Below are 20074 nucleotides of genomic sequence, written 5' to 3' on the forward strand. Positions count from 1 at the left end.
ATAAAACCCTAATAGCGGTGTCCCTTGTTCCGCGTACTGACTCAACATAGGGCGTTGATTAGGCTCCACAACTTAACAATCTCTTACTTAGAGACCAATCCATCATCAATATATCTTCTACAATGGCAACAACTTCTCAATCCTCAGATCGAAGTCTTTAGTTTCTCAATCGTAATAGTCTTTGTCAACATATCTGTCGGATTCAGATTTCCATGAATCTTCTCAGGTGCTAAGACTCCATCCTCTAGAGTCCATATGATGAAGTGATAACGCACCTGTATATGCTTTGTTCTGGCATGATAAAGAGGATTCTTTGCTCAATGAATAGCACTCTGACTGTCACAATATAACACATTTTCCCCATGCTTGAGACCTAATTCTTCCCAGAAAGACTGCAACCATACCATCTCTTTGTTGTCTTCAGTCACGATGACATATTCTGCCTTGGTCATGGAAAGAGCAATTATCTTTTATAACGTAGAGAGTCAGCTAATTGTTGTACCACCCAACGTGTATACATATCCAGTGGTACTCTTCCTGCCATCAATGTTTTTAGCCATGTCTGGTCTAGTGCACATCATGACATACATGAGACTGCTAATAACAGAAGCATAAGGCACATTGGCCATGTTGGTTCACTCTTGCTCTATAGAAGGTGATTGCTCCTTAGATAGCCTAAAGTGACTAACCAAATGAGTACTTACTAATTTTGCATCATTCATGTTGAATCTGTTCAACACCTTATTCACATATTCTTCTTATGACAATTTCAAGACATCAATATACCTAGTAATCCTCATCCCAATGATTTGTTTTACAATACCCAAATCCTTCATTGCGAACTTCTTAGACAACTCTCTTTTCAACTTTTTTATTTCTTGTTTGCAAGCACCTACTATTAACATGTCATCAACATATAGCATAAAATGATATAGGAGTCATCAAACTTTTTCACATAACAACATTGATCTGCATGACACCTCAAAAAACCATTACTACTCATAAATGTGTCAAACTTCTTATACCATTGTTTTGGAGCTTGTTTAAGATCATACAAGCTTTTTTTAAGTTTGCACACCATTTTCTCCTTTCCTTGTGCTTTGAAACCCTATGACTACATTATGTAAATTTTTTTCTCCAAATCACCATACAGAAAAGTTGTCTTTACATCCAACTATTCTAAGTGCAAATCTTCATTTGCTACTAATCCAAGCATTGTTCTAATAGTAGTCAATTTCACTACTGGAGAGAAAATCTCAGTGTAGTCAGTGCCTTCTTTTTGTTGAAAGCCCTTTACCACCAGTCTTGCCTTGTACATCTTGTTGTCATCATGTTCATCTTTTATTCAGTACACCAATTTATTTTACAAGGCCTTCTTCCCTTTTGGTAGCTCGGTCAACAACCATGTCTAATTGGATAACAATGAATCCATCTCATCCTTCATAGCCAACTCTCATTTGATTGCTTCATCAACTTGCACGACTTTCTCATAACTCTCTGGTTTACTTTTATTAGTCAACAAAATATAATTTAGTGGAGGGGAGTACCTCTATGGTGGTATGCTAATTCTGGTAAATCTCCTGAGTTCAGTCACAGGAATGTTTTGATTTACTTTTGGGGGTATGTTTTCCTAGTCTTCCTAAGAAATATTCTCCATCTCAATAGTTAGAAGATCTCTCAATTGAATCACTTCAAACTTTTTGGCTTCATCACTTGTGATCTCAGACTCTGTTCTCAACCTGTCTTTATACATGACACTTTCATTGAAGATCACATCCTTGCTCCTGATAACCTTATGACTTTAGTCATCCTAGAAGAAATAACCAAACTCAGTACCACCTTAGCCAATAAATAAACATATGTTAGATATAACATCAAGTTTCTAATAGTAGAATCAATATGAATATAAGAAACAAAACCAAAAACTTTGAAGAAAGAAAGGTTTACTACTTTGCCGCTCCGGACCTCTTCTGGTATTTTGCAATCCAATGGTGTTGAGGGACCTTTGTTGATCAAATAGGCAATGGTGCTAATAGCCTTACACCAGAACATCTTTAGCAATCCTGCATGCGATCTCATGCTCCTAGCACGCTCGTTCAAAGTCTTATTCATCCCCTCTACACACCATTCTATTGAGGTTTTCCAGAAATGATCTTTTTCATCTTAATTCCATTATCAACATAGTACCACTTGAAATCATCATCTATGTATTCTCCCCCATTGACTGTAAACACTTCACCTTCATATATATCTCATTCTCAACCATTGTTCTCCTTTTCTTGAAGGTATCAAAGACATCAAATTTCTTTTTTAGGAAACCTATACCTTTTTACTTACATCATCAATAAATATCACATAGTAGTTAGAACCACCAAGGGAGGTAACAGTTGAAGGCCCACCCACATCTTTGTGAACCAACTCCAATTTTGCTATCTTTTGCTCTTTTCTAGCCTTAGAAAAGTTAACCATTTTATGCTTGCCGAAAATACAAACTTCACACAAACTATTATTTACAGTTTTCAACCCTGGTAGCTTCCCTTTGGATTGAAGCACTTTTATTCCTTTCTTACTCATGTGACTGAGCCTATAATACCACAAGTCAGAATCAGTAACAGCATCAGCAACTGCAATCGTGTCTCTGCAACTGGAAGTGATGTAAAGAGTTCTAGTTTTAACTCATGCAACAACTATAACTCCCTTAGTGACTTTCTAAACAACACCATTAAAAGTCACATTATGACTTTCATCATCAAGTCGCCCTACTGAGATTAGATTACGAAATAATTTTGGTATATGTCTCACCTTGTGAATTTTCCACACTGTCCCTTTTGACATCCTCAAACTAACATTACAAATACCGTTAATATCCAAAGGTTCTCCATCAACAAGGTGCACCTTCCCATGATCTCCAGCAACATAATTCTCCATGATCTCACGATGTGCGGTGGTGTGAAAAGAAACTTTTAAATCTAACACCCCAAGAGTCAATAGGGCTACCATCTGATAAGAGTAAAACATCTAGTACCTCTTCAATCACAACATTTGTAGCATCGTTTTTCTTTTCATCCTTCTTCGGAACTCAGTAGTTCTTCTTTATGTGACCAGACTTGTCACAATTCCAACATTCCACATTCCTTTTGAATTTGGACTTGTTTCTACCATTCCTTGACTGCTCTCTACCATTGCCCTTGTTGGAATCCCTCTCAAAGTTCTTGCCCATAGTATCGACACTTAGGGCAAAATTAGATGTTAACGATTCTTCGAAATCCTTTCTACGAACTTCCTCCACAAGAATGGTACCCCGAACATCATTAAAAATCAATTTTTCGTTGCTGACTACAACCCTCATAGGCTCCCAACAATTTGGCGAAGACACCAAAAGAATTAAATCAAGAACCTCATCATCAAATTTGATTTGAATGGAGGTCTATTGATTTACAATCGTGATAAACTCATTCAAATGTGATGTCACTGATGTATTTTCTATCATCTTTAAATTGAAGAGTTTTTTTATATATGTACCTTATTATTTGCGGGGGGCTTCTCATACATGTCAAACAGAATCTTCATCATCCTCAATGTGATTTTCTTCGATACCACGTTGTGAGCAACGTTCTTCAATAGTGTTAATCGGGCTACTCCCAATACTTGTCTATCGAGGAGATTTCACTCATCATCTTTCATTCATGCAGCTTTTTACTGTACAAATAATCTTTAATCTGCATCCTCCAAACCACAAAATTCATACCATCGAACTTGTTGACTCCAAGTGTCGATCATTCTCCGCTAGCCATTGCTCTCAATCACAAAGCAATGCTTTGATACCACTTGTTACGAATTAGACGTCCTAATTTCAAACTAACGAGAGTAATAATCATAAACGCGAAAGAATAAAAAAACATGCACGAAATCAAACACAAGATTTATACAGGTTCGCCTGAAGGTGAGACTATATTTTGTCTTCCGCCGCTGCAGTAATCCACTATAAATATGACAAAGTTTATAAGAGAAATCTCACACACTTACTGGTGTTTTCTCTAACCTCTCTCGGGTTGCAGCTCCAATTCCTTCTCGGTGATGATAAAACCCTAATAGCGGCGCCCCTCAATTATAAAGAGAAAATTATGGCAACCACGATACGAGTAAAATTCCCAAATTGCCCTTAATGAAACAACAATTAATATATCATAGGGCATTGATTAGGCTCCACAAATTAACACTTTTGACTTTAGTTCTTCATTTGTTCACTGAAGGGGTCAACTCTCTATATGTGCTTGTGTTTCAGCCTTTTTACTTCAAGTCTTCATCCTCCTTAATGAAGTATTCTACTCCTTATATGAGGTCAACTTCTTTTGCTTATTTCAATGTCTTTGTTCCAAAATTTACACGTGTATGCCATGGTTTAATTTCTTGGGTTTATTATCATCAAAATTAGGATACGTGAAGGGATCTTGAGACCCTTCTCCAACATTCACACCCCCCACCATGTTTTCATTAGTTTTTGCTTACTTAACTCTTTCTCATCCTAATTGCTCAATTTTGATTAATTAATTAATTTAAAATTTTCTTGTTTCCCTTAATTAAAGCTTCAATTTCAATTTATTTGCCCTTTTCTCCTCCTTTTGTTATTGTTAAAAAATAGTCTCACATGGATCAATAAGAATAAAAATCTTGGCTTTATTAGTTTGGAAAAAGGTTCCTAACTTGGCTGGTCATTTATGGATGAACCTTGGACCCAACTATATAGGGTATTAAAGTAAATGTTTATACATGGGCCTCTACCCAAACTGTCTATGTGTAAAGCTACAAAAAAGGACTTACATGTGAAGGGGAGCATTAAAGAATTGTCCCACAAAGATCTTGGGTTATCCATTTGGAAAACAGACTTCTTAACTTGGATAATCATTTAGGAATGGGCCTTGAGCCCAACTTCACAAGCACATTATTAGTGACATATTCTTTCGTACTATTAATCATACAATCTATCACCAAGGTATCATTTTAAGCTTTCTTTGTAGGTAAGTTCTTCTTCATTATTTGGAGGAGACTTTGTGAGATGATCATCTAAGTCTTGAGTAATAAGAAATCTTTTGATATAAATATGACCAAGAAAGATAATTTGAGACACACTTTAATGGAATTATTGTGATTTTTAGGAACTTATATTTTGTAAACTCATGAGAATGGGAGGAACTTTTAGACATATTAAATATATTCATTGATGCAAAGAAATTCTTTATCAAATATTGAAAAACCAATTTTTTAAAGAATAAGGACACCTAAGAAGGTTGGAATTAAGAACATCAAGTAGCAACAATTAGACAAGCATAAGGACATATTTTTAAGCTCTTGAAAATAGTTAAATGAGTTTCAAAAAATATTAGTGTTGAAATATATAACTTGAGTATAGTGGTAATGGGCATTGATGTAATTTTTAACAATTTTAATATTATGAATAGATACTATGGGGGAGGATTAGGGATGTCACTCACAACCCTAATCCTCCTTCCCTCTCTCACTATCTCTCACCTAGTCGTCTACTTTTTCTTTTCCTTGTTCTTTCTTCTCTGCTCTCTTACTCTCTAGCTTCTTCTTCATTTAATCTAGTTCTTCTTAGTTTAACTTCATGGGATCCTAAATCCAACATGGTATTAGAGCTATGGGTTTAGGATCCAGAACTTCAGTTGTTGATTAATCAGGTTCTTCATCAATCTTCTCAGTGGAGTCTTGCGGCTGAATAAGGTTCGAAGTTGAACATTTTGTGTTCAAGAAAAGATAAGTTTTTTTTTTTTTTTATTTCTTCCTTTGAGGTGATTATTTTTTTGTATCTCGGAAAGAAGGACTGTAATCAAGGGTGATTTATCTAAGATCAAATGAAAATCAAATGCTAATTCTATCTTAAGTATTATCATAGGACTACTTATTTCAAGTTCTTCAAATCTAAGTTAGCTTCGATAAAAGAGGCAATTTTATGTATGATACCGCTTTGAAACCTTGGGAATTCAATTTCTAGATCAAGTTTTGGTATTTACTTGTTGTAATCGTGGTGTTTTATGACTATAGTCATGTCTTCATGAGTTGAAATCCTTTCTATTTTTAAATCATTTTATGCCATATATTTAAAGAGTAAAAAATAAAATGTTGTTACAAGGTCCAATGTCGAGGTTGAATACAAAGCTATGGTCCATGTATTTTGTGAGCTTCTATGGATCAAAATTCTCCTTATTGAATTAGGGTTCCACAAATAAGCATATATGGAACTACATTGTGACAACCAGGCTATATTGCTTCAAATCCAATCTTCCATGAGAGAAGAAAACATATTGAAGTAGACTGCCATTTAATAGAAGAAAAATTACAAGTTGGCATTATATCTCTCAGACATGTTTCATCTAAAGGTCAGGTGGCAAATATTCCTACGAAGCTAGTTACAACCAATATTCAAACTACATGCGTCAAACTGGGAATCTATGATTTTTTTTCTCCCCTAGCTTGAGGGGGAGTGTTGAAAGATGTAACTCGAGTATAGTGGGAATGAAGTAAAATATTTTAAATTTTTGTTTCTTTCCTCCCTTCTTGGGGTAAAGGGCATTGATGTAATTTTTAACATTTTTAATATTATAAATAGATGCTAAGGGATAGGATTAAGGACATCACTCACAACCCTAATCCTCCGTCCCTCTCTCTCAAACTCTCTCACCTAGTTGACCACTTTTGCTTCTACTCCTTCTCTCTTTCTTCTCTCTTCTCTTCTATCTTCCTCTTTGGCTTCTTCTTCACTTAATCTAGTTCTTCATAGTTTAACATCATGGGATCCTAAATTCAACAATTAAGAACTTCAACTCAATCAATCAATGATAAACAAAGAACCTTACTTACATGCATTAGGAAAAACCAACAAAACCAACCTGATTTGGCCAAGTTTAGGGAAAACAAGAAAATGTGAATTTTGAAGTGTATCAAATTCTATTTGACATGAATGAAGACCGACTTGATTAACACCGGATTTCCCACTTAGGTCGATGTTTAATGACTCAAGGAAACACAAAAAACAAATCAAATTTAATCAAGGACTTATTTGGTTGAATGAAGAAAATCTCAATTATGACTTGCATGTGGTTGAAAAAAAATTGCTTGTATGGGTTGCATGGCATGAACTTGAACCTCCTTTGTCTTTGCATATGAATTTAGAGAAAATTGATTATTGTTGAAGAACATATATGAGGAGTCTTACATGACTCTCTCATAGCAAGAAGTTTCACGGAGCCAAAATTAATATGGTGGAGTTTAAGAGGAGTTTCATGGAAAGGAGGTCTCACAGAAGAGTCCTAGTTTAAAAGTGTTTCAGTTTTGTTAATCTTCTATTTATTTTCAGTCATTTAATTATTGTAGGAGTTATCTGTTAGTGTTTGACTTTGAGTGTAATTCAAACAAGGGTAGTTTTATAATGTGATTCTACTTGTTTTCTCTATTATATATAGAGGTTCATTGTACTCAGTTATAATCAAGTCAATGCATTTTTTCTCTTTTTGAAAAATTCAACAATCTAGAACCCTTGTTCTAATACTATGTTAGGATTTAGCACCTTGAGATGTGCTTAATACTGAGAAAAAGAGAGTAGAGAAGTTAGAGGAAACGAGGAAGAAGAAGAATTGAAGTAGTGAGTGGTCAGAAGTAAGGAGTAGTGAAAGAAGATAGTGAAGGAGAGTATTCGTGAGGCGAACCTCCTAGGTCAAAATAAGAGTGACCTCTCCCCTTCTTATTATTGATAATAAATGAACCTTGTATAATTACAATTATCTTGCCTTAGGAACAACGAAAAAAAAATAAAGTAAAAAAGCATATTATATCATAATCTTCAACAAGGAGCATTATAGATGACAAAGAAGCAAGTTTCACAAGGAACTTACCCTACTATGCTAAATAGAGTCACATATTTGTCCTTGTGGGGCAATGACAGGGTGAAACCCTAAATTCCTGCACCTATTTGGTATGGAGACAAGTTTTTTTATCCCTACCCATGAAAATTGCCTCCACTTGGTGCTTGATGAGAAGATTTGATATCTTATTATGTGTATTAGGTTCAAGGATAAGGACAAAATAGTGGCAAAAATGATTGTTCATTACAATGAATTCCAACAGACAGGCAAGATTTAAAGTTTGGTCACATAGCCTTTTTTTGCTTCAACAATTTCCTTCTCCCTCCAAATGCTCTATAAGGTTCTTTTCTCTCAATCTTGAAACCTAAGGGTGTTCTCTATTTATAGGGAGTAGAGGTGGTTCAACTATCTCCCCCTTCTCTACTTCAAACTCTCTTTGTCAAACCTCCTCTTTGATACCAAGAGACACGGCAAAGCCAAGTATTCTCTTCATGAGATTGTGCCATATGGCAAGGCCGAGTGTCTTCTTCATGAGATTGTACTCATAGTGAATCCAAGTCCTCCATTGACGGGAACATGACGTGTGGCAATAGTCGGTTTTGTTATTCTTTGTACATTCGATCAAAACTTTGAATAAATAATTGACATGGGGCTAATTATGTGTAAGTTTAAGTTGACCTTTCTCTTGTTCTTATTTTGTACTTGAGTCACCGATCAAAATGCATGTTTAACTATGGCAAATTGTGTGTTATCAATCAAGGTATGTGCTTGAATTCAGCCATTAGATGGACATTATGATCGAGGTGCACGATTTGGACCGTTGATCAAGGTTCAAAATTTTGTGGTTAAATTTTTATGTTTCCAACCACATTCTTGAATACAGAATTCCAAAGTTTGTGTGACAACTTGATCAATTCCTATATAAATTTTAAATAATATAAATATAGTGCTAGTATAAATAATTGGATATATCAAAATCATGACATAAATATTAGTTAATCAAAATAAATAGTTATAATAATAATTATATTATTTTTTCAAGTTACCAATTTTTTTTAGTAATAAATAAGTTACTATTATTTAAATATTTTTAAATTTAACTTCTTAAAATAATTTTAAATATAAAATATTATATTATATTTATATTATTTAAATAAGTGTTTTATTTAAATAAAGTATGGTTTTTAAATTTATTTCAACTTCGTGTGCTTAATAATAAAATAATCATAATTTATTTAAGAGTGAAATATATTTTTAGATTAACAATAATCTAATATATTTTATATTAAATATCAAAGACCTTTGTGGAGTTAATATATATATATATATTAAAGCCATGTGTACTCTCTCCATTATCAGTTAGGCCTTCTTTGATCAAACTACAAGCTAACCGGATCGATAATGGGCTTTTGGGCCCACTAAAAAGGGTAGACCCACCAGAAACGGCATAGGAATTGGGTAAAAAAAAGGTATCCGAGGAAACATAATCATCGAATCTGGACTCCACTAATGAAAAGCTTAACTAAATATTAATCTACCTCATAATCATCAAACTTAAACTCGCTCCTAAACTAATGCGCCGGCAATCATGGCGAGGATCTTAAGTAGGTCCTACTCATCACCACTCGGACCCACCAAATCGTCTCCAAACATTAGCTGTGCTTGGGCCACTCTGTGTACAATACAACCGTTGCAGTTCCAGGGCTTCCTGGGTTTGATCAGGCCAATCACCTAGCCGGTGTTAATGGAGTTTTAGGTAGATGACCAAATCCAGGGAGTTGGTTAATGATATTGGATATCTCATCTTAAACTTTCAATATGATATGACAGGAATCGAGACCATTTATTCATGAAATGAGATCAGACTGAAGGCCACTTCAATGGCGGTTGCTGCGGGACCTAAGACATCATCCTCTTCACCTAACAAATGGGAAGATTGATGACCAAAAACTTCCTGAAGAATCCACATAGTTTCATCATAATTCGTTGAATGAACAAAACCTTAACAAATACAAATATTCACTGGATCGATCAATTGTACATAAAAAAGAGATCAGCCGAAGGAAACTCCCGAACCTCAGGTACCGGAAGTCAGGCATTACGCCGGCAGAAGCGGCAGCTACCGGACGTCGGAGTGAGGAACTCCGCGTACATCTCCATGAAGAACTTGTTGAAGATGTCGACATAGAAGGGGCATTTGATGCGGGAGTAGTAGTGCAAGACTTCCTCGATGTCGAGGACATGCTCGACGTTGCTGGCGTCCAGTTGCTCCAGTTTCTTGAGCCTGTCCGCCACGGTGCAGCACAGCTCCACTCTTAAATTCTGGGAAAACGACTCTTCTTCTTCTACTTCTTCCTTCCCAACTCTTCTTCTAATCCGTTTCTCATGATGTTCTCTCGCTTGGAGCTGCTGTCTCTTGTCCGAGGGACGGAACTTTGCAAACCCCATGAAGCTTCCATTGTAGATGTCTTCATCTCTTTCGCCGACGGCCAACCCCGTCTTCTCCGTGATCATCTGCAACTCCTTGTCTTTCTTATTCTTCTTCTTCATCTCGTTGGTAGCAGCAGTACTGGTCTCCCATTGCTGAGAGAAACCGTCGTAGAAATTATCCAACTCTCTGAAGCTCCGTTGAAGCTGCTTGGCATTCCCCCCGCAGGAGAAGGCGGAGAAGGGAGGAGTCTTGGGTAGCCTCTGATAGCCACTCGAGAAAAACGACTTGACGCTGTAGAGGGAATCCTTGAGAAGCGCCCTGGCTTTGGAGAAAGAGCCTCTGAGTAGCATCTCCTCGGATTAGAAGCAAAGCGAGGAAGAAATTAAACCCGGGACGATATATCCCTTGTCTGCAACTACCACCCGCCGCTGGCTTGTCATTTGTAGATGGTGAAGGGACGACAAGAGATGAGAGACAAAGACGTTGAAGCTTCTTTCTCTTTTTCTTGAGAAGAAAGGCCGGAGAAGGAGACAAAGAGGCTCGCTTTGTCTAACATCAAACGCTCCCCGGTCCCTTCTCCTCCTTTTTTTTGGCTTTCATTTGAACGCTCTTGGGGCCCTTTGGATTCTCTATTCAATCTATATGTGCATGCTGTAGACGCATCCTTTTCATTGCTTTTGTTTTCTTTACTTTGAATGGAGTCTGGAATGGACTTCGCTGGTGGGTGCTTCTCTTTCTTCTTCCTCCTCCACTCGGCTAGGGTTTGGTACCTCGAACAAGGTGTTTCGATGTTCCCCCGAGGACCACTTAAGTTCTCTGTGACCAACGATGACCAAGTCACTCAGCCTCCGTGACTCTCACAAGTGAGCATCCGAGGACTACCCCAAGTCGGCAAGAGCTGAGCCGAGCCCGGCAATTGCGGAAGTCATTATAGAGTGGGGAAAAAATGTCAAACAGAGGAGATGTTGACGGGTCTTGACCATCCCCGTCGCTCGTGCGAACCTATATCTAAAATTATTATTTTTATTTATTTTCCTCATTTATTAAATATATTTTTGTAGTGGCATTTCTGTAATAAATGAAATACTTTCGATTATGAGTATGACCACAGGTTCATCCTTCCTAAACTTCAACGGTTAACCCCCCGAGGGCGGAAAACTCTTTTTGGTCCGGTTAGCCTATATGACAGTGGTTATCTCTGCTCTGGTAAATGTTTGAAAGGGAAGTGAGGAAAGGGACCTAGGGCACGATCACCTCTCCTGTCCTCTGTCCCCGGTTAGCCACTCACAGCTGCTCTTCTCCATCGCTGTCTGATCCTGTTGTCCTCCGTCCTCCTAGTACCATTCACTTCGCTGCTTTTTCGCTGTTTCCAGCTCCTCTCGCCACTACGTTGAATTTTCAGGTATCTGATCTGGCCTCTCTTCATCCTTTTTTTTTTTTTTTTTTTTTTGTTTTTCTGGTGTTTCATACGTGATTGCGCAACGGCATTGAGACGTTGGAGGTGCTTACCCACATCTGCGCAGGGTGCTATCCGTTTGTGGTGGTTAAAAAAGTAGAAGGGGTTTTCTTGGGTTTTAGATAGCGTTTGTCTGTCAGCATGCGTATAGAACCCCTTTAATTGTCATTAAAGAGTAAGAGTGACAACAATGACTGACGGTTAGTTCAAAAACAGGTGAGGCAGAATGATAGCTGAGAAACCCCACTGGGTAAGACATGAAGGCATGCAGATATTCTCCATTGATATTCAACCAGGCGGGCTTAGGTTTGCCACTGGAGGAGGGGATCACAAGGTGCGTTCTGTATTTGTTGGTACTGGTTCTTTTGTTGGAAAATCTACTTGATCTGTTTCTGTTTTGTTTGTTATTGACGTTAAAGTCAACGATTTCTTTGTTGTCTCTTGATGTTTCCAGCTTGGTATACTTTTTCCGGCTTCTTGAATCTCCCTTTTACTTCCTTGGTTGAGAAAAGGTGCATTGTATTAACGGCACATTTTGCCATGTTGTTAGTCATTGGTTCTGTTGTGAATTCATGAACTTTATCAGTAGGTTTGCTTTCTTTCCTGTGAAGATGTAAATGCGAGTAGATGGGGATTTATTATTTCACGAAGGGGTCGGAGATCCTTTTGGTCATGTTGGAGATCTATTTCAGGCTTGATGAACCCAAGAGTATTAAGGATTTCAGGCTTGAGGAACTAAAAGTAATTCATGTGGTTGAACAAATGTGAGGCTTTTGCTTTGTGGCTAGACCAAGTTCTTCTTTATTGGGAAGAGATCAAACTTGAAGAGTGCTCTACTGTTGTTTAATCAATCTTTCTCATCTTTAATACTCCAGTGTTTGATCATGGCAGTTAGTTTATTGATCGAATTTTTGTTGCATTTGTTACAGCTTGTTTTAATTCTTCAACAGATCTCCCTAATTAAAATTCAGAGAAACTGATACAAGCTTGTAATAATTCTGATGAGGTGATATTGATTCCAGCTGTATATTATATGTTAGCTATTTCAAGTTTCAACTGTTGTAGCAGTTTTCCTTTTTATCAAGAAAAAAAGATGCTGCTCTTAGACATAGCTAGGTTAACAACTTGTACGGTAGCCCCACTAAATATTGCGTTTAATCAATACATGGCATAGATTACATAAGCTTAACCTGACAGTACCCATTTACTTATTCGAGCAAGCTAAAACCGATTTGTTTAGTTCATGCATAACGATCACATTATTTAAATGATCGGCCAGAAGTAAAAGGTTTTAGGTTCACTCCCTTATATTGCACGCTGGTTGTGAAAAGGAAACTGAGCATGATGCAAATGGATTGTCGCATCTCTTCCTGTTAGCCCTATATAATTTATAACCATTGGTTCAAGAGGTAGTAATTTGACTGTATGTATGTGCAGAGTGGTCAATTTTGGTACATACAGAGTGGAGCAATTCTCCATGTCTTTTCTTTTATTTCATTCCAATTGATGGTTTTCATATTGATATGATTTTATCGTAGGTGAGAATATGGAATATGAAATCTGCAGGGAAGGAGTCTGAAAGTGACCAGTCAACACAGAGGATATTAGCAACACTTCGTGACCATTTTGGTTCTGTTAATTGTGTTAGGTGGGCCAAGCATGGCCGTTATCTGGCTTCAGGATCTGATGATCAGGTCATTCTTATTCATGAGAGAAAGCCTGGCACAGGGACCACTGAATTTGGCAGTGGAGAGCCTCCAGATGTGGAGAATTGGAAAGTTGCAATGACTTTGAGGGGGCATACTGCTGATGTGGTAAACAAGTCTTTACTTTTATTTCACAGTTTTCTCCAAGCTGAATCAATTTATTTTCCAATTTTAGCTGTCTAATATTTTCTTTTTCATTATTTATGCTTGAAGTAGGTGGATCTTAATTGGTCTCCAGATGATTCAATGTTGGCTAGTGGCAGTTTGGATAACACAGTTCACATATGGAACATGACCCATGGTATTTGCACAGCTGTTTTGAGGGGTCACTCTAGTCTTGTTAAAGGGGTTGCCTGGGATCCTATAGGATCCTTCATAGCGAGTCAGTCAGATGATAAGACTGTTATTATTTGGCGCACTAGCAATTGGAGCCTTGCTCACCGAACTGAAGGACACTGGTCAAAATCTGTATGTAATAGTTATTTATGCTAGATTTTAATTCAAACATTTGAGTACTCTTCTTGTTGTCCAATAGCGGCTAAGCTAAACCTATTTTCCACAGAGCCTTGGCATGAATGGCTCAATTTTGGATGAGATGTGTTAACTCCAGTTGTCTGAATGATGACAAATGAATGGGTTTGGTCAACGATTTTTCAAGTGATTATGTGTTTTAACTGTCATTATTAGATCATGAATCCTTCGAAATTTTGATCGCTTGTAGTCAACACAAAGTCAGCATCTTTTGCTAGTTTTGTTCTTCAGTTATGATTGAATATTTATAACTCCACTTCTATGGGAATCGTACTTGCTATTGTTACTTAGTGGCATGGTAACTGGAGCATAGAAGCATGGAGGAGAAAAATGAGGGAATCTGAGAAAGAAAACTGAAGAGGGAGGAATCTCCAGTAACGTACCAGGAAAGCCATCAAGTAACAGCAACTAAGATTCCTATAGGGGTGGAGTTGGCAGTTGTAGTTTTCATCCTAAAGTATCGCTTGGTCTTTTCAGCTTGGTTCCACATTCTTTAGACGACTTGGTTGGTCACCTTGTGGTCATTTTATAACCACTACTCATGGGTTTCAAAAGCCTCGGCATTCAGCTCCTGTGTTAGAAAGAGGCGAGTGGTCTGCTACATTTGACTTTTTAGGGCACAATGCTCCTGTTATTGTAGTAAAGTTCAATCACTCCATGTTTCGCAAGAATTTCTCCAATGGTCAAGATGTAAACGTTGCACCTGTTGGCTGGGCAAATGGGGCTTCGAAGTCTTCCACGAAAGAAACACAGCCATACAATGTTATTGCGATAGGGAGTCAGGATCGTACTATAACCGTCTGGACAACTGCAAGTGCTCGGCCTCTCTTTGTGGCTAAACATTTCTTTACGCAAAGTGTTGTTGATTTATCATGGTAAGGTTCAGGGGCTAGGTCCCAATTTATTTGTGGCATCTCTAAGATTTTAAAACTTCTGTATCTATACCTTTGCTTGAGTTTTATAATTCATGATTTACAAATCCTTCTATTTTCTTTTCTCTAGGACTTTCTAATACCCTGTTAGTGCCCTTTCTGGAGGTGCTACAAATGCATTGCTACCTTGAAATGCTCATGTAATGAGAAATTAGGCCCTTTCTTTTCTTGGAAAATGTCTACCTGCTTATTTGTCACTGGATAAATAATTTGTTTTGCATCCATAGATTCCCAGCCTGGATATTTCCAGAGAAATGGGCAAATTGCTGCCCCTGGGTGGCAATCACAGCCCGGATTGGGTTTCTTTACATAGACCACAGGAAAGGCAGAATATTGTTCAGGAAAAAAAGCTTGAGGTATTTAAATATTTATGTTTTCCTGTGAAGGGCACTTTTGGTATTCTCATATTTTTGAGTTTCTGTAAATTCATCACCAGCTTTTATAGAATTATGAGTCTCCAGGATCGGGTGCTAACAGGGCTCAAGTTGGGACCAAATTACAGAACACAGTTATGACTAGCTGTTTTCTTTTCAAAACAGGAGTCCAGATGGTTATGTACTTTTTGCATGTTCCTTAGACGGGACAGTGGCAACCTTCCATTTTGAAGTGAAGGAACTGGGCCACAGGTTAAGTGACTCAGAGTTGGATGAGCTGAAGAGGAGTCGCTATGGTGATGTCAGAGGATGGCAAGCAAACTTAGCTGAGAGTCCTGCTCAGTTGTTGCTGGAGGCTGCATCAGCTAAGCAATCTGCCCCTAAAAAAGGGCCGTCCAGTGTCCAACATGATCAAATTCCTGAAAAATCTCCCACTGAGTTGGGAAACCCAGTAACTTCACAACCAAACATTAAAACCTCAGAACCTCAAGTTGAAGATGGGAAGAAAGATGATGGAGCTACTTGTGAGGGGCTGACAAAGCCTGCTCCAGTTCGAATTTCAAGTCCTGTAAAACAAAGGGAGTATAGAAGGCCTGATGGTAGAAAAAGGATCATCCCTGAGGCAGTTGGTGTTCCTGCTCAGCAGGAAATTATGCCCCTTGAGTTCTCTTCTGCAGTCTCTAATCAGCAACGGAAAGATGATGTGGGCACTGATGTTGGGGCCCTGGAAATATCTGCCAAAAGATCATTTAGTGGGAATGCTGGAGGTAAATGCTACAATTGTGGAGGAAAGGAGCGTTCTGGAGTCACTGCAAGGTCCCAAATTACTGAAAGCCTTGTGATTGAGAAAGCAGCTGGATCAACTGATGAAAAAATTAGTGTAGAACAGTCTGGAGTTGGTGGTTTACCACAGCCTTCTTCAGACATTCTTTCTATTCGGACTTTTGATAAAAAAGAAGGGAAAGATTGTGTGCCAGCCTGCTTGGAAGCTAAGCCTGTTCAGCGAGCTGTGAATGACTTGGTTGGCATGGGTAATAGTACATTTACAGCGAGGGAAACGGAAGTTTGTTGCAGGCGAGATGATCAGACTCTGTGGTCTGACAGAGTTTCAGGAAAAGTCACAGTTTTGGCTGGAAATTCAAATTTTTGGGCTGTTGGTTGTGAAGATGGCTGCTTGCAGGTATATGTCCTTAACCTGGTCTTTTAAAGGCTTTTAATAATCGTATTAAATTTTGGATAAACATTGCAAAGTCGGTAGGTAATTTGAACCACCTTTGCAATCCTTTTGATGTACTGCAAGGAGCCGTACGGCTCTGATAAAGTAACTGCTCACTGTAATACAATTGAGAAAGCAAATGCTTTTTTAAAAAAAATAAAAAAAATCGACGGAACTTTTTGAGCAGGACTTACAGGTTGTGATATCTGCTCGACCGGTTTTAATTTCATTCCTAGTATAGTTTAAGAAGGTAGACCTTGTTGAAAGTCAGTTAAAAACTTGTAAGAAACCTCATTACAGTTATGTGGACCAATTCTTATAAATTGGTATGGAGGAAACTGATCCATGTCATGTACTCCAATGTAGTTGTTGAAATAAGGGTCATTGATGATGATCACCTGCATGGCCCCAGGGTGGAATATGAATCCCTGATACATATCATATATTATGTTCATCCCTTACATGGCTCGAAGTGGTGCTTTTACGTGAAAGGAGTCTATTAGTTCTTTTATAAGTACAAATGAGTGTACTTTTAAAAAAAAATACAATGACTATACTTTGAAGGTTCTTGTGTGCCTTGATTTTCCTTGTGTAGATTTACACGAAATGTGGGAGACGAGCTATGCCAACAATGGTTATGGGATCCACAGCAGTATTTATAGATTGTGATGAGTGCTGGAAGCTGCTAGTTGTCACAAGGAGAGGTGCACTTTATGTGTGGGATCTTTTTAACCGGGCATGTCTTCTGCATGATTCCTTGGCTTCTCTTATAACCTCAAGGCAGGATTCTTCATCTACCAAAGATGCTGGTACCTTCCTTTTTTAGCATACTGTTTGCTGCTGCATGCTTGAATGGATCATTTGACATTCTGAGCTGACATACAAATTTCAGGTCAAGTGAAAGTGATATCTGCCAGATTCTCAAGATCGGGTTTGCCTCTCGTTGTTTTATCTACTCGGCATGCTTTTCTTTTTGACACAAGCATGATGTGTTGGCTTCGAATAGCTGATGATTGCTTCCCTGGTTCAAACTTCATAAGCTCTTGGAATTTGGGTTCAAGTCAGAATGGTGAGCTAGCTGCTTTGCAGGTGGACGTTGGGAAATTTTTAGCCAGAAAGCCTGGTTGGAGCAGGTTTGCAACTCTGTGCTTCCAATCTTGAAATTTAGCAGTGACCCAACATTGCAAAATAAAAACAATAACAAAAGAGGTCCAAATGAAATTAATAAGTTTTTGGAATAGTTCCCTATTGGACCTGGGTCATATGGTAATAACTTCCCCAAGTGTCTCTGGCAGTTTATTTTGTATATCTTTATCGAAGTGGGAGGAATTGCGAAAGTTGGTATAGTATTGACTGATTGTCTGTTGTAGCTGATTGACTAAAGCCTCTACTAAAATCCCCAAAATAGAAACATCTGAGACCTGCACAGCAGGTATCTTCTGGTGCCGAAGTTCCAGGCTCAGCTGCTAAAAAGTATTGATAAGATATGGTAATCCAGAATTTGAGGGGAGGACCCAAGGGAAACTCATAGAGGGTTGTTAGATTGCAGGTTCATAAGGGTAGTGTTGCCATTTGCCATTTCCAAGAAATGTAGATCTATCTGATTTTTAAGAAGGCAATCTTGAGCATACAAGATCACTTTCATGACTGTTCCTTCTAGAAAAGTTCTATAAATTCCTTATTTATTTATAAAGAAGAATCTGCAGGGTCACAGATGATGGGGTTCAAACTCGTGCTCATTTGGAGGCTCAGTTGGCATCAGCCTTGGCATTGAAGTCGCCTAATGAGTATCGACAATGCCTTCTTTCTTATATACGTTTTTTAGCAAGGTTAGTTGATTCTCAATGTTGTTTTGAGATTGTAGCGAGTCAACGTTTGCTAACAGTTTGCTAGTGAAGATTTACTTATATTATGTCTTTCAGAGAAGGAGATGAGTTGCGGTTGCGTGAACTCTGTGAAGGGTTCTTAGGGCCTCCTACTGGAATGGCTGAGTCTGCTTCCTCAGATCCTAAGAACCCAGCTTGGGATCCTTCTGTTCTTGTGAGCTTTCTCTCTCTCTTTCTCTCTCTCTCTCTCTCATATACTCTTACACTGTATCATCCTCTGGAAATTTTAGTCCTTTGGTAGTCTATCATGATGGTATTGGAATTGCAATGTTTGACCTCTAGGCTTTGTTTTCTGGCATCTTCTTCCTGTTTCTCTTTTATTCATTTTTTATTTGGAAGTACTTTCATCCTTTGTTAGATGAAAATTATGAAACTCTTCTCGTTGAAGCAATTATTTGAAACTATATCTCTAAGGAAAACCATTGAAAGAAGAAAGTCAATGATATGGAAAAAGCAGCCTGAAAGGCTTCAAGCCTGAGATTCTGTTGTGGAGTATGTGCTTTGGTACTACTTTTGTGCACAAACGATTTATGGAGTTGAAAGAAACTAAAAAGACAGGAAGTTGTACATGAACTTCACCATTACTCTATGGGTAATAATTTCTGTCTCGTTTAGTGTTACCGACTTAGAACTCGTTTATTTTTTAAGCACTTATTGTACAAACAACGCAGGGGATGAAAAAACACAAACTCCTAAGGGAAGATATCCTCCCAGCCATGGCGTCAAACAGAAAAGTTCAACGGCTGCTCAATGAGTTAATGGATCTCTTGTCGGAGTATGAAGTCGGTGAAACTAATCAAGAACTGGACGGTGCTCAACCCCACAATGAAACTGGTTCTTGACTGGCAGACTGGTCTGCGCTCCGCTGTGAGTAGACGAATACATGACCAATTTGTTGTACAAAAAAAAAAAAAAAAAAAAGATGAAGAACCCTGGAGGAATTATATGGGAGCCTGCCCTCCTTTTGTATGAAAGTTAACGCGTTTAGCCTCAGATTCGATAACATTTTGTCGCCCTTTTTCCTAGATTGTAATTTGTGTTATCTTTCGCCCTTTTTAAAAAATCTATTTGTAAAAATTAACATTAAGAGAGGGTTAGTGAAATGACGTTGAAAAAAGCCGCAAGCATAAGCAGTTGAGGTCGGCAGATGGATTTCCAAGCAGGCGACCTTAATATTCAGTGGCATGCATTGTTCTCATTTAAGGCATTCAGATGTTTGCATAATCAAATATTTTCTTTTGCTTTCGGAATAATTGATATTTAACTGTCTAAATAATAGTGATAACACATTTACTATAGGAAATATTTTTCTTCTCTGAAGTCTAAATTAAGTTTCCGATTAATTCTAAAAAATTTCTTGTAAGTTTCGGAAACATTTTTATGAACAGGTTTTCTAGGCCGGGGAAGGGAGAGCAGTAATTAATGTTTAAGGGCTTTTAATAGAAAGAAATTTGATTCAAGCTCTCTTAAAAACAACTTGGTGAATATTTACTCATTCGTCCAAAAAAGTTCTCATTTCCTCCGTACTTTACTTGACGTTAATTTCAATCAATTATAGCAATACTTCTTCAGACCTATGAAAAGTTCGGCCATAGATTTAATTGGCTGAACTGGTTTAAGCTGGTTTTTGCATAAAAGCTTTTGGATTGTAATGACATTTTA

General features: G+C 37.8%; 2 protein-coding genes across 5 annotated transcripts; one reads left to right on the forward strand and one right to left on the reverse strand.

The window, feature by feature from the left end:
* Positions 1–9715: 9715 nt before the first annotated feature.
* On the reverse strand, positions 9716–10777 carry LOC137950808 (uncharacterized). The gene has a single exon (XM_068797435.1). The coding sequence runs from the start codon at positions 10659–10661 to the stop codon at positions 9972–9974; it is 690 nt and encodes a 229-aa protein (XP_068653536.1). The 5' UTR covers positions 10662–10777; the 3' UTR covers positions 9716–9971.
* Positions 10778–11494: 717 nt separating this feature from the next.
* Positions 11495–19440, forward strand: LOC137949889 (protein HIRA-like). 4 transcript variants are annotated; one of them, XM_068796124.1, is made up of 11 exons: positions 11495–11713; positions 11984–12101; positions 13306–13581; positions 13690–13941; positions 14482–14879; positions 15476–16490; positions 17122–17335; positions 17419–17659; positions 18233–18355; positions 18449–18566; positions 19084–19440. In XM_068796124.1, the coding sequence occupies exons 2-11, from the start codon at positions 11994–11996 to the stop codon at positions 19252–19254; spliced, it is 2916 nt and encodes a 971-aa protein (XP_068652225.1). In that variant the 5' UTR covers positions 11495–11713; positions 11984–11993; the 3' UTR covers positions 19255–19440. The 4 variants fall into 4 exon arrangements, with proteins under 4 accessions (XP_068652225.1, XP_068652226.1, XP_068652227.1 ...); XM_068796125.1 differs by having other exon boundaries at positions 13416–13581; XM_068796126.1 differs by lacking the exons at positions 11495–11713; positions 11984–12101 and having other exon boundaries at positions 13493–13581; positions 13687–13941.
* The last annotated feature ends 634 nt before the right edge of the window (positions 19441–20074 follow it).

This window comes from Aristolochia californica, unplaced genomic scaffold (assembly GCF_029961685.1).
Source record: "Aristolochia californica isolate CCGP_79_NKW_82.1479 unplaced genomic scaffold, dmAriCali1.0.hap1 SCAF_14, whole genome shotgun sequence".
NCBI lineage: Eukaryota > Viridiplantae > Streptophyta > Magnoliopsida > Piperales > Aristolochiaceae > Aristolochia > Aristolochia californica.

Bases quoted from the DNA above. Each gene is read 5' to 3' on its own strand.
- LOC137949889 (XM_068796124.1), top strand. From the start codon at position 11,994: ATGATAGCTGAGAAACCCCACTGGGTAAGACATGAAGGCATGCAGATA. The intron at 13,942-14,481 runs GTATGTAATAGT...TGGTCTTTTCAG, and splicing joins AAGGACACTGGTCAAAATCT to CTTGGTTCCACATTCTTTAG. The intron at 17,660-18,232 runs GTTTGCAACTCT...AAGAATCTGCAG, and splicing joins AGAAAGCCTGGTTGGAGCAG to GGTCACAGATGATGGGGTTC.
- LOC137950808 (XM_068797435.1), bottom strand. From the start codon at position 10,661: ATGCTACTCAGAGGCTCTTTCTCCAAAGCCAGGGCGCTTCTCAAGGAT.